Source organism: Myiozetetes cayanensis, unplaced genomic scaffold (assembly GCF_022539395.1).
Source record: "Myiozetetes cayanensis isolate MyiCay16 unplaced genomic scaffold, myiCay2020 scf3, whole genome shotgun sequence".
NCBI lineage: Eukaryota > Metazoa > Chordata > Aves > Passeriformes > Tyrannidae > Myiozetetes > Myiozetetes cayanensis.
In genome coordinates this window covers 29,575,600-29,592,331 of record NW_026087521.1, presented here as the reverse complement: position 1 = coordinate 29,592,331, position 16,732 = coordinate 29,575,600, and the positions used below count along the sequence as shown (strand labels likewise).

Here is a 16,732-nt window from a genome sequence, read left to right as displayed (position 1 = left end):
AAAGAGATTGTGCATGCTGGTAGAGTTAGAGTGTTCAGTTATTTTTCAGTGAACTTTTTTAAGGTCCTTGACTGTGGCTCAGGGCAAATTAGGTGCTTCTGTAACTGGTACCTTTGCAAGGCTTTAAGAATAACAATCCTTTAATTAGTTGCCTAAATTTTATTAAGGTCTCATTGAAACTGTAAAGGATCTGGTCCTTAGAGATAATTAGGTTTCTATTCTTCCCACTGCTGTTGGTGGGAAATGGTCACTGCAGCAGCTGTAAGAATCTGGCCCTGTGGAACCACACTGAAGCAGGTAGGAGCTGTTCCATGATATTCCAGGAGATGAAGTACCCCAAGAACTTGGTTCTAGCAAAACTGCTTGGAGGCACACCCTAGTTTGGTGTTTTATTTGTTTTTAAATTTTGCAATTGTATGTAAGCAGGAGTTTAGAAATGCTTAATGTCTGGAGAGGTCTTTTAGCTTTTGTCAGGAGCTTTCATTCCTTCAGAGCAACAACACATTAGTGTAATGAATTTAACAATGATCTTACATGGATTAAGGTAAAAAAATGCAACTAAAACCACAAAACAACAACAAGAAAAAACAAATTGAAAAGCTCTTAATTTGCAACCCATAATATTAGGATACTGTTGAATCACCTCTTCCACTGTGAAGGTCCTTTTTGTCGGTGTAAGATCTATTCAACAGGAGGTTTGGGTTTAGTGAAACAGAAAATCAGATCTGTATCTTGATGAATATGTGAAAAAATAAGATAACAAATCTATATGCAGAAATGCTGTCTCTGTATTTCTGGAAAACTTACACTTTTTAAGGATTTGATTCATTTAAGATTTTTTTATATAACCCCAACCTGTTGAATGTGTTTTTTTAAGTTTTTAACATAGCATTAAATTAACATGGAATGAAACATTTCCCTGGAAAAAGTTATTTAAATGTGAATATTTCCATGGTATGAGTTGGCAATGTCCTGTAACTTACTGTCATCTTACAGTAAAGAAAAAAAAATAAATTAGATGACTTATACAAAATTATATTCCTGGAAAGATAAACTATATTCCTTGTAATTGATTTTTTTTTTAAATACAAACACTTTTAATAATTGAAAATATTTTCTACCTACAGATTTTAGGTATCTTTCATTTGTGTTTCTGAGTTTTACATTAAGATAACTAGGTTTCAGCTCACTTTAGTCATCAAAGCTGAATGGTATTTGAGTGAAATATTTTAAATAACTGTTCATAAAGCCTCTGTTATTTTTAACATCTAAACTGGTATTTTCCTTTCTGATCTCCCTCTTCAGCTTCCAATCTAATAGCATTAAAAACAAATGTGGATTCTCTTAATTCCTCCGTAATTCTATTGTAATTACAAAATTTAGTAGAACATCTTTATGAAAGAGAAGCAGGCATTGCTCTGGAACTGCTAACAATATCTTAAATAGACTAACTGAACACACAAATCTTCAGTTTCTTTCTTTAGAAGAAGGAATAGCACAAATTATAAAGGCCATTTAAATTAGGCCATTTAAATACAGCAGAGATAACTCAGTTGAATTTGGACCAATGAAGGGAAAAACAGTCCACCTAAAAAAATTCAAATCCAGTTCTAACCTGTGTAGAAGTAAACACATAATGTTATATATCTAGTAGGGAGAGATATGGGAAGATCTTCCTAAGACTGAGATACTGGATAAGCGAGCTTACACAAACAAGCTTATACAAGAGAGCTTACACAGAAATTTCAGATATGTACAGCAGATGTGTCATATTACAGAAACTTATTCCTATAGTCACTGAGTCGTTTTGGGTGACTCCACAACTTCTTTGAGTTTTCTTACTCCTCTGAGACTTTTAGTAAAGTGATGACGTAACACTTTTCTTTTCAGTGTTCTGTTTCCTGTGGAAAAGGTTTGAAGTTTCGTGATGTGCATTGTTTTAATAGCTTCCAATCTAAAATAGAAGAAGAAAACTGTAAACATTTGAAAAAACCACGAACACATAAAATATGTAGAGCTGGAAGATGTCCTGCCTGGAAGGTCAGCAGATGGAAAGAGGTAAGATGACACACTGCTTCAATGGAAATAATTGTCAGGAAGGTTTTTTATATGCACATCACAATGAACTTTACAAATTAGCAAGTAGTTCACTGTATTTTCTTTCTTTTAAGAGTAATGAAAAAGTCTGTAAAAACCAAGTATTTGCTAATCTGAATTTTGTACTGAATAGGTACTTAGGACTCTCCTCAACTTACTTACCTTTAAAGTTTACTTCTTACCTTCTGTGATGGATTCAGTAGTATCACTGTATTTGCTATCTTAATCTAAATATTGAAGTGAAACCAGGTTTGCGGGGGAAGGACAAGAAAAAGGGCTTGTGGGCACAAATATCAGCTTTTTTACTGGTTTGGTCTTATAAAACATCTCTCACCTTGTAAAATTGTGTGTAACTGAGCACATTGCAATATTTTGCATTTCACTCACTCTTTCAACATATAAATCCCTCCATTTACCCCTTATTGATAAAGACATGCTATCACTCTCCACATTTTGGCCACACTTGATAGAACAATGTGAACCTGATGATTAGGCTTGAGAATCTTTAGGTAGGCTTTGGGACCTTCTGACTGCTGTAAAAGGGGGTCTGTCTATCTCAGTAAGCATTAGGGGTATAGTGAAATGCCTTTGGCCAGCAAGAATGAAAAGAAGCATTTGGCATTTAAGTTCCTCGGGTTTCAAAATCCTTAGTACCACCTGCAAAAGAAAAAAAAGTGTCCTCAACATACTGCACCATTTGCAAGATTTTCTAACATGAAACACTGAGGGTTTTTTTTAATTTTGATACTTGCATTTAAAACAACAGACATGACTGACAGTCTCTAATAAAGGCAAGATGTAAACTCAGAGCTGCAAATGTTTGATCTTGCAAAAATGTAAATTTTGCTTTGCATTATACCTATAGTGGTTGTCCATACTGGGAAAAAAGATAAGTGGAGATCTCAGTTAGATAACTCATAAGCACTTGTTTTCTGTCTTTCTTAAAAATTTTTATTTTAATGCTGGTTTTGCATTTTCAACATCAGTTTCTTTAGGTATAATGAAACACCCATAAGGGATGTGAAGTATATTTTGAATAATATCCTAAGAACTTGCAATAACGACAACTGTATCCCTTCTGGGGACAGTTTAATTTCACACTGACATAACTAATTTTGATCAATTTTAGTGTTCTGTATCCTGTGGAGTGGGGATTCAGCAAAGGGACATCTATTGTCAGCTGACAGGCCTGGGGCAAGTGAGCGAAGCAATGTGTAGCCATGAGATCCGCCCTGCTAGCAAGAGGCATTGCTGGCTGCCTGCCTGCATGGCCTACCAGTGGTTGGCAGATGAATGGGAAGATGTAAGTAAGACTTTCAACTTGTATGAAGTAAACGAGTGATGTCATACATCATACTAAGTTTTCTTTTTTTTTTTTTCCCCACATTTGGAAGCATTTTTAATAGCTGATTTTATGCTACTGAATAACAAGTGACCATGCTGTATATTTTGAAATATATTTGCAAAACTTAAAAAGTGACAAAAATGTCTAAGACCTTCTTTACTTTCTTATTCAGGATTTACTTATCTATTGTTGTAGAGAAAAGCTCTGGTGGAGCTCTGAGCAGGTACCTATTCATAGGACTGTTGCTACTTAGTTCTCTACATAGTGCATAAGATGTTTAATAAATCCTCATTATGAAATATCATTTGAAAAAGGAGTCTTCAAAAATAGAAATTCAAAAGAAATGTCATGTGGAAGTAAACAACTTGGAGATAAAACCTTTGGACTGCAGTGTTTTCAAAATGTTCTGTATGGAAGACTTAAAGCATCCTTAAAATTTAAAGCATCTTTTCTTCTTAAAGAAAAGATACGAAACAAAATAAAACTCACTATTCTCCTACCAATTATGAAGCAAGATAAGAAAATAAAGCTCAGCATTCTCCTACCAAATGTGTTTTTTCATATTTAAGAAAATCTACTGTTGCCTTTAGAAAAGAGGTGTCATTTCTCAAAAAGTGATGACTATTTTCTACATGCTAAAAATTTAATAGCTGCTGTTATTTACACAAACATGCATTATGTATAATTCCTGAAAAGGGTTATAAAAGAGCCTGTCTCTTACTGTACAATTGTGGCATCTTAATAATCTCCACTGCTAAAGTTCCTAGGGCAACAACCCCTGAAACCTTGAAAATGAAGACTCAGAAGTCTCCGAGGCACAATTCTGTAGAACTGACAACTGTTAATATATAAAACATTTTCTGGTGCTCTGCAAAACCTGGATTATAGTAATACTGTTTAGACGACATATTCTCCTGTCAAGCTGTATTGAGAAAAGAGTCCAAATATATATTTCTTTCAAGTGTTCTCTTCTCATATGTTGCTGCTAAAATCAGAAATTAGTGAAAGTGACTCAGAACGTCCTTTTAGCACAAATATACACTTTCAAAGAATGACAGTGAGTTTTCCTTTCCCAGAAAATATTTGTATATTCCAACTGGGTATTTGGAGCTCTCCACTACAAATGCATTGTGTTTCACTACGTCCTCCAGCTATTTCATAACCTCTTCCACACAGATATTGCCATTTTCTTGAAATTCCTGTGTTCTGTTCCCTTTTCTCACCACATTCGTATACAGCTCTGTACATGTAGTGTTAGTACACTAGTGGAATCAGACCTAGCCAGCACAGGTTTAGGAAAGGCAGGTCCTGTCTGACCAACCTGATCTCCTTTTATGATCAGGTGACCCGCCTGGTGGATGAGGAGAAGGCTGTGGATGCGTCTACCTGGATTTCAACAAAGCCTTTGACACTGTCTCACATAGCATACTCCTGGAAAAGCTGGCAGCCCATGGCTTGGACAGGGGCACTCTCTGCTGGGTTAAGAACTGGCTGGTGGACCAGGAGAGTGTGGTGAATGGGGCTGCATCCAGCTGGTGGCCGGTCACCACTGGTGTCCCCCAGGGATCAGTGTTAGGTCCTGTTTAATATGTTTATTAATGATCTGCATGAGGGGACTGAGTGTACCATTAATAAATTTGCAGATGACACCAAGTTGAGGTGGAGTGTCAATCAGCTGGAAGGCAGGAGGGCTCTTTAGAGGGACCTGGACAAGCTGGAGAGATGGTCTGATTCCAGTGGGATGAAGTTCTGGGTCTTGCACAAGGCAAAGTTCTGGGTCTTGCACTTTGGTCACAACAACCCCCTTCAGTGCTACAGGCTGGGCACAGAGTGGCTGGAGAGCAGCCAGGCAGAAAGGGACTTGGGGGTGCTGACTGACAGGAAGCTGAACATTTTCGCTCTGTGAGTGACTAGGTTTCTTAAAGGCTTAATGCATTTAAGACTTCCATTGCTGGGCCACAGTATCTTGCAGGTCTTCTGGACAGGTAGGTAAGCCTCTCACTGATTTACTTTCACTGCTTTCTCTGATTTCCTGCCATCCTCACTGTCACCTCACCTTTTCAAGAAAGAACGTTATCACACAGCAAGATTTGGAGATTATAAGCACTTAATACCCTAGTCATGAGTCAATGCTTAAATTTCTCCTTCAGTCTTAGAATCTTACTTCTACCTAATGTAAGTGAATTTTTATCAGATGTTTTTTCCTTAAACTCTACCCCCCTTATCTGGGTCTGTACATGTTTACAGCTGTCAGATTAAATGAAGTTTGTAAGCCTAAGTGTGTATTTTGCATCTTCTTTCATTAGTGTACTTAGATTAGCGAATTTTGTGGAGCAGCTCCTTGGGGCTCAGTGCTTGCTCATCAGTTTGCAGATGGTGCCAAAATGGGGAGATTGTTTGGCTTGCTGGAGGGCAGGGCTGCCATACAGGGGACCTGGACATGCTGCAGGAATAGGACCACAGGAACTTCATGAGATGCAACAAGGACAAACACAAAGTGCTACCCCTGGAAAGGAAGCACTGCTGCAGCAACTCAGGCTGGGGATGAGCGACCTTGGGATCCTGGTGGAAAGCTGAGGGTGGGCCAGCTGTGCATCCTGTCAGCAAGGATGGCCAGCAGCCTATAGACTGTAGTAAGTGGTGCTATTGATTATGGCCTCTGCTGAGACTGGTGAGTTTTTCTTCTTTATCACAGCAAGTCCAAGCAGCTTAGTTGAGGCACCCGTGGCTGGGGACGTGATGTTGATCTGTATTACTTAGCCTGCACCTGCACTTTTCTGGATTCTGGTGGCAGCCAGGTTTTCATCTTGTCCTAGTAGAGCTGTGATGACTCTCCATTCCAACAGTTTACCATGGGGAGAGATTTGAGGACCCTGAGGGAAAAGGCACAGGCTCAGCAGGTACTGATACCCAAAGCTGTCACTGGCTTGATTAATAGGCAGTTCTCTTTTTATTTATCAGTGTAATATGTACATACTTGGAGGTAGACTTTTTGTTTTGTTTTCAAGACCAGCTTACTCCTTTCATATTTTACTGAAATCCTTTTTTGGCTCTTCCCTTCTCAAACAAAAGAGCTTTTACACTCACCCTATCATCTTGGCTTGACATTTTCATTTTCTTCTCTGTCTCACCCAACAGTTACAGTGTTGTTATTATACATTGTTGTTTTTTGTCAGCTGATTAGAGGTACCTGAACTTTGAAAACAATTTAAAGGATTCTGATTCAGTGAGTAATTCAGTCTGACACTGATAGCAGATGTCATAAAAGGTATTGCTGTCTGGGTCTTACTGGTGTGTGGCAATCGGTAGATAACTTCATTCCGTAAATGTCTAGTTTAAGTACAAAACCTGATGGATTTTCTCACTTTTAGTGCTCATCATCATTTAGAAGAAAGAAAATATACCGAAAAATTAGATGTGTGAATGGAAACCAGCTCCAAGTGGATGAAAGCTTATGTGATCCTACCACAAAGCCTCCATTATCCAAAACCTGCAGAGAGGCTCCCTCTAAATATGTTGTGTTCACAGGAGAACTGTCACAGGTACAGTAATTATACTGCTCACACATCTTTTATATAACTTTACGTTTAAGAATATTGTATTGCTCTAAAATGTACTATATGTGTGTAGCAAAAAAAAAAAAAAAGTATGTTTTCATTTGAACATGGTTGTCTTTCTCCACATTGACCCTCCCAGTCAGCCATGGCTTATTGTAGCATCTGTTATCAGTCCTCTGCTGACCCGCCAGGACCTGTGATCACCAGCTATAGGAGAGCTACCCCTACCACAGAATTGCTTTGCTGGTTCCCAGGAAACTGTCTTACAAACTGACATCACTGAAGTAACCAAAATCTTTTCCTTGATGTCAGTGAAGAGATTGATTAGTGCTTTGTTTCCCTTGCACATCTGCACTACCTGTGTGTGTGTGTCTGTGTGTGCATCACAGCTTTGAGGGAATGGCTCTGGAACCTCTGTGAGCTCTGAAAAAAGGGCAGCATTGAGCTTTCCAGCTCCTTGCATGTGTAACTATTGTAGATCTTCACTTCTGCATACTGATGTGCCAGCCCAAGGTGGCACATTTGATCACAGGCTTTTGCCAGAGCAAGATCAGAGCTGATTTATCTGTAATGCCAATTCTGCAGAAAGGTTCAGTTTCACAGAAATAATGTCTGTACTTATTTTAGTGCTCAGCCAGCTGTGGATTTGGTTACCAGCGGAGGATCACGTACTGTGTTGGAATCCATTCTGTTCAAAACCAGCATACCCATGGCCTTCAAACTGTAGCGTACCGAGAATGCCCAGTAGAGCCATCCCCATACATTTATAAATGTAATATCAATGGATGTTCAAAAGCAGCTACCTGGAGAGTGGGGAAGTGGACCAAAGTGAGTACAGATCTGCAAGCTCATTTTTGATAACTGTCTCTAACATAAAAAAGAACTAATTTTCTGACATAATTATGTTAATTATTTACTACTTTCTAAACTAACTCTTGATGACTATCCATGTCTAGTGCTCAGTATCTTGTGGAGTGGGAATAAAAGAGAGAACTGTAGAGTGTATGGCTGAAAATGGCTTATCCAGTGACTTGTGCCTGCCACACTTAAAACCAAATGCCAGAAGGATCTGCCACGAGGAAGAATGTAAGTGACAGCTGTAATTTTCCACTGAAGTTAATATTTTCTCAAGTTGTGTATATTAAAGCTATAAATATATTCAGAGCACAATTATGCAAATTTAAGTCCTAAAAGTAAGCTCTATTCCTGAAATATTAATATGATTTAATCATTCATTTTGAAGGTGAAATTCTTACCACCTGCAAAGATATGCAGATTAAAAAAGGGATTAGAAAGGATGGTGAATACCTACTTAACATTAAGGGAAGCATGATAAAGGTACTGTTAATATTTATGAGCTTTTATGAACTCAAATGTTTATGAAATAACACTTTTCTAATAAAGATTTTGCTAAAGGGTTGTATGTTCTCTTCCAGATCTATTGCTCAGGCATGCACTTGGAGAATCCCAAAGAATATTTGACATTGATAAAAGGTGAAGCAGACAATTTTTCTGAAGTATATGGATTAAGGTACGTAAGCAGTTTTATAACTTTATGAAGTGCATTTATTCCTTCCAAAATAAATTAATAAAAAAATACTTTCTATGAGAAAGATTATTAGGTTATTTGTCCTTGATTTTCTGTTTTAAATATCCAGGCATGTGAATGCACGTATGGAAATGTGGGTACTTTTAGGCTGAAATAATATTAGTTGCAGTAAATGATTATATTTTTTTTTCTATCTTGACTTTAGTAGGAACGGCTTCAATCAACAATAATTTCAGTTAAACCAAGATTAAAAGCTGAACTTTTTGTTCAGTAACTGTTATTTAATATTTTTTTATGTAACATATACACTTATTTTTCACTATGATATTATGTTATGGAAAAATGTCAAAAGTAAAACTAGATCTTTACTATTCTCTAGGTTGCAGAATCCATATGAATGTCCTTTCAATGGAAGCAGAAGGCAAGACTGTGCCTGTCGAAATGATTACCTTGCAGCTGGCTTCACAGTTTTTAGCAAAATAAGATTTGATGTAGCTTCCATGCAAATTAAAAGTAAGCATTTTGTCAGTTTTAGCCAATGTGAGCATTCTATTGACATTGTACATGGTCACAATTACCAAATTACCATTTTGACCCACTTACAGATCCAGCTGTGCCATTTTGGGGCAAAGAAAATTCTTATTTAGTTTAGGAATTCAATGGGAATTTCAAAGGTTAAAAAAAAACAAACAAAAAAACCCCAAAAAAAAACCCGCAAAAACCACAAAAAACACACTACTTCCTATGTTAATTTTTCCCAAGTGGTCAAGTGGCATGAATCTCACAGATTCATATTTTATATGTGAACTATCGTCATTTTATATTTTTTTTCCATTTTAGTCCATGACTTATTTTTCTTGTGGAAATCTTCCTATGCTGTACTAAGTCCCTTCTCAGAGCTTGGCACACACTAAATAAACGGACAGGGAATCTCACAACACTTTCAAGCCCCTGCCTGAAGCTGGCAAGTTGTCCCACAGCCAGCACACTTGACACAGTGTCCAAGTGTACATCCATCTTCCTCATAGCCCCCTTGTATCTCAGAAAGAAATCTGGGCTTGTAGGTTGGACTAGTGTTGCAATAACCAAAATTTAAATAAAGTGTAATTTCTCAAATCAAAACACACATCCTCCCCCTCCAAATAAAGAATAAAAAAACAAAACAAAAAAATCCCTCCCAAAGCCAAAAATAAAACACTGTTAATGACTTTTCATACTGTTTTCACCTGAACTGTGGATGCAGCAGCTTGGGTTGAGTAATTTTCTGTTTTCTAGCCACAGATTTTCTTTTTGCTCAGACTATACTTGGGAGAGCAGTACCATTTGCTACAGCTGGAGATTGCTACAGTGCTGCCAGATGTCCACAGGTATTCAATGATTCAATGATTTCTTATCTCCTTCCTAAAACTTCCTAAGAAGTTTTGCAGATGAAATGTTCGCATAAGAGGAGGGAAAAAATATTTGTGTGACTCATTTAGAGCTGCAAGGTTCTAAACCAATCTCCTAATCTGTGTTGTCAGTGTACAACATTAATAAGTACTCTTTTCTTACTCTCTTCTTCCTGTTCCATTATCCCCTGCTCGCAGTTTCTCCCTCAAATTGTTTACTCTACCCTTTCCCTGTAGGCTTCATGTATGTATATCCAGCTTTTTGTGTGTTTCATTTACTACTCTCCCTCCCTCTCGATCTGATGTATTCTTTGTTTCCTCTTCTCAAGGGCAGTTTTGAAAGACATGAACAGGATGCCTTCTGGGTGAAGCTAAACTAAATAATGAGCTCAGGGGAATTATCATATTACACTCTTATTGCATTCTAATGAGGATTCAGTCTGTGGAACTAGAAGAGAGTTAGTCCAAAGGAAGACCCCTAGTTGTACACTGTCTATAGATGTTGGGCTCTCTGACCCAACGTTTTCACTCTACAGGTCTGCTCATACTCTGTATCCTTCTCAATAACACAGATGTAGTCCTAGTCTGAACTAGTCAACCTAGGCTGACTTTGGAACTCACTGGCAGAAATAGGATTCCCTAGAAAACACTTCAACTAATCTTACTCTGTTAGACAATTTAGTATGAGGTCAGCTGTCCTCTGGAAGTGAATTTCTTGTCACTGATTATAAAGGAGTTAAGTCCAACTGGCTCAGACTTGCACGGACATGAACCTCTGACGTCTATCAGTTCTAGGTGACTAAACTTAAGCTCTGTGGGTAGAGGCAACCAAGGGCAGCTAGAGGCAATTTATGCGCAATTCGTGTGCAAATGAAGGACCTAGGTTCAGCAGACTTTACCCCTGACAAGAAAACAGTTGGATACCTTCAACCTGCAAACTCTCTGGGTGCAGTGCAATACAAATCTTTTTGCCATCTGTAACTTCTGTTGTGAGGTCATTCTGCTTACATGGTTTGGCACTGACACATTTCCATCTTTAAGATCTGCACTGAATCTTACACTTTTGATGCAGTCAAAAGGCCTCCATTCCTGTACTCTCCATCCATGAAATCTGTTCTTGGCCTTGAGCATGCTGCATGATATGTCAGACAGCTGTTAAGCTGTCATTATAATCGTGCATAATACTTCTCATTTATTTTTGCAAAGTCACTGTGAAAGAAGTTACTTTGGGCCTGTTACCATTTGTAGGAATTTCCTCCTTCATTAAATGGAAGTCTTCCACTTTGTGGGAACTTGAAGAACAAAAAGTGCTATCCATAAAAGTTTTTGTTAGCTCTTCCTGAGTTAAATACTATAAGCACAGCAACTTTACACAGAAGTGCTCTCAAAATAGATCTGCCATGCTGAACAATGGAAGACTGAATTTTTGCAAAGGAATTTTAGTGAATCACGAGAATAAAAGTTGATCACTGTAATTTTATACATGCACACATACATATACCCACACAATTTTATATATATATATATATATGTGACATTATTAAGCAATAAAACACAGAAGCTACCATTTGTAATAAAAATTTTACTTTTGCTAAAGCTTTGATCTTGGGGTATAAGCATTTAAACTAGGTCTGAATACAGAAATTCAGACCTTCAGTGAGTGAATAGTGTGGAGGTGTGCAGTTTTCTGACTGTAGTGCAGCCTAAACTAACCATTAGGCTCTTTGTGGAGGTAGTATTTCTTTCCAGCATATTGCACTTCTGTATTAATGCAGTTTAATAGTTTTATGCATCCCAGTTTGTTTACCAAGGTAGTGCAGTTTGTTGCTTTTAATATATTTCCTATTCTCATATGAAGTGACTATTTTAAAGCTAGTTTTTGACGTATTTGCATTGGCAAGTATTTTAGAATAAGCAGCTTCTATATCTGTTTCGAACGGTTTGTATCGCAAAACATTCCATTTAACTACACATTTATTTATTTTAACCTCCATTTATGTTCATGTTCAATTATCTTACTGGTTATACTGAAAAAGAAATGGAAGATGATAAAATGATGATGCTTAGACAGTGTGTCTGCAAAAATTTGAGAATTAGATGGCTAAGAAGTGATTTGTCTGTAATTTCCAAACAGTAGTATGTTTTGACTGTGTTGTTTCCAAAATGTTTTGACACTTTAAAGAACAAAAAAGGTCCTTCAAGAAAACCATACTCATTCTTACCTTTTTCAAGTTTGTACTTTTTGTAAATTAAAATATCTTGTGTAGAAAGGGTAAAAATAATATTAATTGTCTGATGTTAGTTGTGTCTTCAGACTCTGCAGACAGATGCTACAGATCAGCTGATGCACAGGTAGTGCTTACTGCAGAATAACTTGTTTTTTGTGTCTATGTCATGGGAGTCCATAGAAAGGGTATATTGCAGTGTAACTAACTTATATTATTTTTACGCCTTTGAATACTTAACATTTAGATATATCCCAAGTGATACGTGCAGATATGCCAATGTAAAGTGTTTTAGTGTTTTGAACTCTTGCTTATCAGCTCTGTATTTTCTTTTCCTCATCTTTTTCTTTTTTTTTTTTTTTCCTAGGGACAGTTCAGCATTAATTTGACTGGTACAGGTCTGAGACTATCCAGTACAGTTAGGTGGATTGCTCAGGGCAACTATGTGACTGCTGACATACACAAGTCCCATGTAAGTCAGTGATGTTTTCCTTTACCTGCTCTTATGGCTCAGAATATTATGCCTGAAAAGGTACAAGTGTTGACTGTAGTTGTGAATCAAAAGTAGCACTCAAGGTCTAAGTCTTGTTTCAGATGTAATGCAGAAAACAATGTTTAATCACACTGTCCAGTATCTAATTTAGACCAACAGTGCCTGCCTAAGCTTCTGTTAACTGATTTTAAGATTATTGTCATATTAATTAGGTTTATTTGAAGTTTTGCAGATACCTCTTAAAGGGGATCTTCAAGTATCTTCCTAAGATAATTTTTTTTAAAAAACAAACACAACACTCAAAGCCCCACATTTTTTTAAAGATATCGTAGTACAGATGATCCTTATATAGATTGCTTACCTCCAAATTGACTCTCATGGGAAACCAAGACCAGTTGAACAGGAAAAGCAAGCATGCACAGTTTAAGACAACAATGGATGGTAAGACAGGAAACAAAGTATGAAGTGATAGTGATAAAGGATCTCTGTGCCCATTTTTCTAATTTGATGCTGTGTCTTGGTTTAGTATTTTCAGGTGCAATTTGTCAAAATGCCTGTTGTGTGCAAACTTTGAGAAGCTTTTTGTACAACTGTGATTTTAATTGCTTCTCTTGATTGACTGTTCTCTTTGTCTAATTCCCAGGATGGTACTAAAATCTATGGAAGATGTGGAGGATTTTGTGGAAAATGTGTTCCTAGCACAGTTACTGGTCTCCAGGTTCAAATACAATGAGAACTCTGATGTACTATGAGCATCAAAACAGGGACGTCTGCCATTTTGGCGCAAATTGTAGATGCTATGTATATATATTTTAATTCTTTCATCTCTGTAATGCTCATTACTGTGACACTCACTACTAAGAATTCATGTTTTTCTCAGGATTTACTTGGGATCATGTTATCTGTATGTGGGCTAGCAAGAGCATAAATGACAGTCATAAACCTTCAGGTTTTAATGGGGGGCATTAATTCAATATACAGCATATATTAGCAAGTAAATCGCACTGAAGTTACTACCATGGGTAACACTCTAAATTTTACCATAATTGTAATTCTTTACCTGCAGCTGATCAGTGTGATACCTTATGAGATATTCAGTAAAATTTACACTCTACTGGTCTTCTTGATTGACTGTACTAAAATATAGAAAGGAAAGCTTTATTACCGTACAGGGAAGAAAGGTAATAAATTCAAGTCCTTACAATTTTGTGCAAACTTTGAGAGATTGTCTGTCAATAACTTATAGAGTAGTACATAACCAAAATGCTTGAGATAGTTTTATAGATCTGTGTGTTTCTCTGTCAGTAAAAGCATTTTTCTCCATCCCTTTCATTATATTCTTCTTGGTGCTCAAATCCTGGCAGTAGTCCTGAGAAATGCAGTTTAACCTCTGTAGTCTCTATGGCACATGTTAAACATCTGGGTTTAGGTTTGTCGTGGGTACAGGAAAAGAAAATAAGGAAAAAAATTGCTTTGAAAACTGATTCTAAATCCCTGCCTCTCATTCAAGTATACTGTAAAAGCAGTGTATTCTGTTTACCATACCATCTTGTATGTGGTTGTAGAACTATATATTTGCTTAAGCACTTTCCATATACGCCTTACTCCTTTACTCTGGAAATTGGCATATTAGTAAAGGCTGTAGTATATGTCCTTCATATTCCAATTCAACATAATTTTCAATAACCTTAACCAAAAACCTGGACAGAGGCAACATCAAGTCTCACAGTGGTTTTGCTGTCCATCTTCGACTCAGTTTGATTTTTTGATTTTTTGATGTTTGCAAATACAGTTCTAACATCTGCTATTTAAAATTATTTCTTCGAGAAAAGTAAGTGTATGAAAGGGTTACAAGGTTCAGAAAATTATTTTGCTCTTTGATTTGTTGTTTTGTATTACTTTACAGTCCAGAACTGTAGAAATATATGCATATACAGATAATGTGTTTCAGGGCCAACTCTCAGGTATTCAGAATAAAATTTTCTACCTGCATAATAACATATATTATGTACCACATACTTTCTTTCAAAATATGCATTCTGTATACCAAATATTTATTTTGCATGCTAGTAAAATTGCTAGATCAAGTGGCAGCTATATCATATTTTTACCCATGAAGAGTTAGTCATGAATTAGCAATATGTATTAATTAAAAACAATACTGTACCACAGAAGTGTATGCAGCTCCTGTTTTAGATAACACATGTACGTAATTATTTTGTGATCTCTGCATCAGAAATGTATTTTTGCACTATGTGCCTTGTAATAGTTGTAAACATTAATAAGAATATAAAACATTATTTTCCCAGAAGTGTTTACATTTACAATTAAAATCTTGTAATTTATAAAATATTTATGTAATAAATATGTTTGTGTGAATGATACCAGAGTACTTTTGTTTGGAATTTTTTGTTTTGTATCATATGCTTAGTACAAATGTTGCAAAAATGTTTAAACTTCTTTATGCACAGAATAACTGCATTCGTAATATTTCTTCACAGTTGACTTATACTGGAATAACTGCCACACAAGCAGGTTATAGTCATAGGAATATTTTCTATGGAAGCAAATCCTGCTTCAGAGGGACAAACTCCATGTCTATGTTCCCTTTGCTGTTATCCGCTCCTATTGCCCTATACCTTTCTTGGAGGGTTGCCCTGTAAATCATTAACTGAAATAATTCAGAAATCTGAAATAATCTTCCTTTTCCTTGTGCTAATTCAAACTAATTCCCTCCCAGCCTGGTCCCTTGCCAGCTGCTTTAACAGAAGGGAAACTGCAGTTCACCTCTATCCCCAGGAGGACCTTTTTATTTTCAGCCCATCTAAAGGCTAGAAAGCACTCAGCTCTGCTGCCACAAAGGCACTGTGAAAATCCACTACCAAGCAAAATATCAATGCAATATTCAACACATCATGTTTTTCTTGGGTAATACAAATTATTTTTGAGTAAAAATGTATTTTCTATGATTCTAGCAAACCCCGTGGCCCACTTCAACTTCTGCATAGAACAGCACTGTACTTTATTGTAGTTTTTTGCATCTTTTCTTTCTTTTATCATGGATTCGGAGTTTCAGCCTAGTGTAGGGAAAAAGTAATTGCGTGTTCTGACATTTTGTGACTCTCCTGAATTTTGATTTTGTTGGGGAAAAAGGGCTTAGTCAATCACTCCATTTCAACTTCCTAACTTTTTATCCTGAAGGCAATTTAAGGAAAATATAAGCCTGATGATCAGCTCTAAAGAATGTGGAGACTTGATGATGCTGACCAGTTAGAAGGCCCATGCAAAAAAGAAAAAAAAAAAAAGAGAGAATCATGGGTTGTACTTGCAACCTTTAGTTGAAATTGATGTGAATGTCCATCACATGGGGCAGCCCAGATGCCCAACAGAATAGCATGATGCCCCATGAGAGTGCTGTGAGCTCCACCTCATGGGTCTGCATGTGCTGAGCTGCCCATGGCTGGTCACAGTCACACAGGTTTGGTTTGTGCTTAACTGTCCCATCGCTATTCCATACAATAAAAAAAAACCCAAAAACAAATGGTAATAGCTAAAGATGATACATGGCTTCTAGGATCTTTTCAATCCTGTCAATAACAACATATTAGGTGACACAACTGTACTTACCTTGCTTGTGTGAATGCATGCACACATTTAACGTTTATCTGAACATTAAATGCCAAAGATGGACTAGAGGTAAAAAACCTTGTTTCTCACATTAATCTAACAAAATGCCATTTGATGTGCTAGGAAATGGTGTACTGCCATGTGACAGTACCTGTGACTACTCCTGATGAAGTCATTGTTTACATGCCTTCTACTCGTATTTCCCCAAAGGTTGTATGTGGGAGGTAGCAGAGCAGATGAAAACTACGGGTACACAAAAAGTCTCTGTTCTGGTGGAATTCATCTTGCTGTAGTCTCCCTCTACAGAGAAGAGGGATGTGCCCAGGCATTTGGTCTGGAATACGTGTGATGTGCAATCCACTCAATCTTGCATTCAAGGGAAGAGCTGTGACTATGTGACTTCAGCATGTATATGTGTCTATGCTGGTTTCTGATGGATGGTCATGTATTT

General features: G+C 37.0%; 1 protein-coding gene across 1 annotated transcript in view; it reads left to right on the top strand.

Annotated features, from left to right (window-relative positions):
- Positions 1 to 14,958, top strand: part of ADAMTS20 (ADAM metallopeptidase with thrombospondin type 1 motif 20) — a 94,216-nt gene extending 79,258 nt beyond the window's left edge. Inside the window, 11 exon segments of the mRNA XM_050324484.1 lie at positions 1,891 to 2,058; positions 3,227 to 3,400; positions 6,814 to 6,984; positions 7,627 to 7,827; positions 7,956 to 8,085; positions 8,243 to 8,337; positions 8,436 to 8,530; positions 8,928 to 9,061; positions 9,824 to 9,915; positions 12,529 to 12,633; positions 13,298 to 14,958. Of these exon segments, the coding sequence (XP_050180441.1) occupies positions 1,891 to 2,058; positions 3,227 to 3,400; positions 6,814 to 6,984; positions 7,627 to 7,827; positions 7,956 to 8,085; positions 8,243 to 8,337; positions 8,436 to 8,530; positions 8,928 to 9,061; positions 9,824 to 9,915; positions 12,529 to 12,633; positions 13,298 to 13,387 (1,455 nt within the window). The 3' untranslated portion in view covers positions 13,388 to 14,958.
- The last annotated feature ends 1,774 nt before the right edge of the window (positions 14,959 to 16,732 follow it).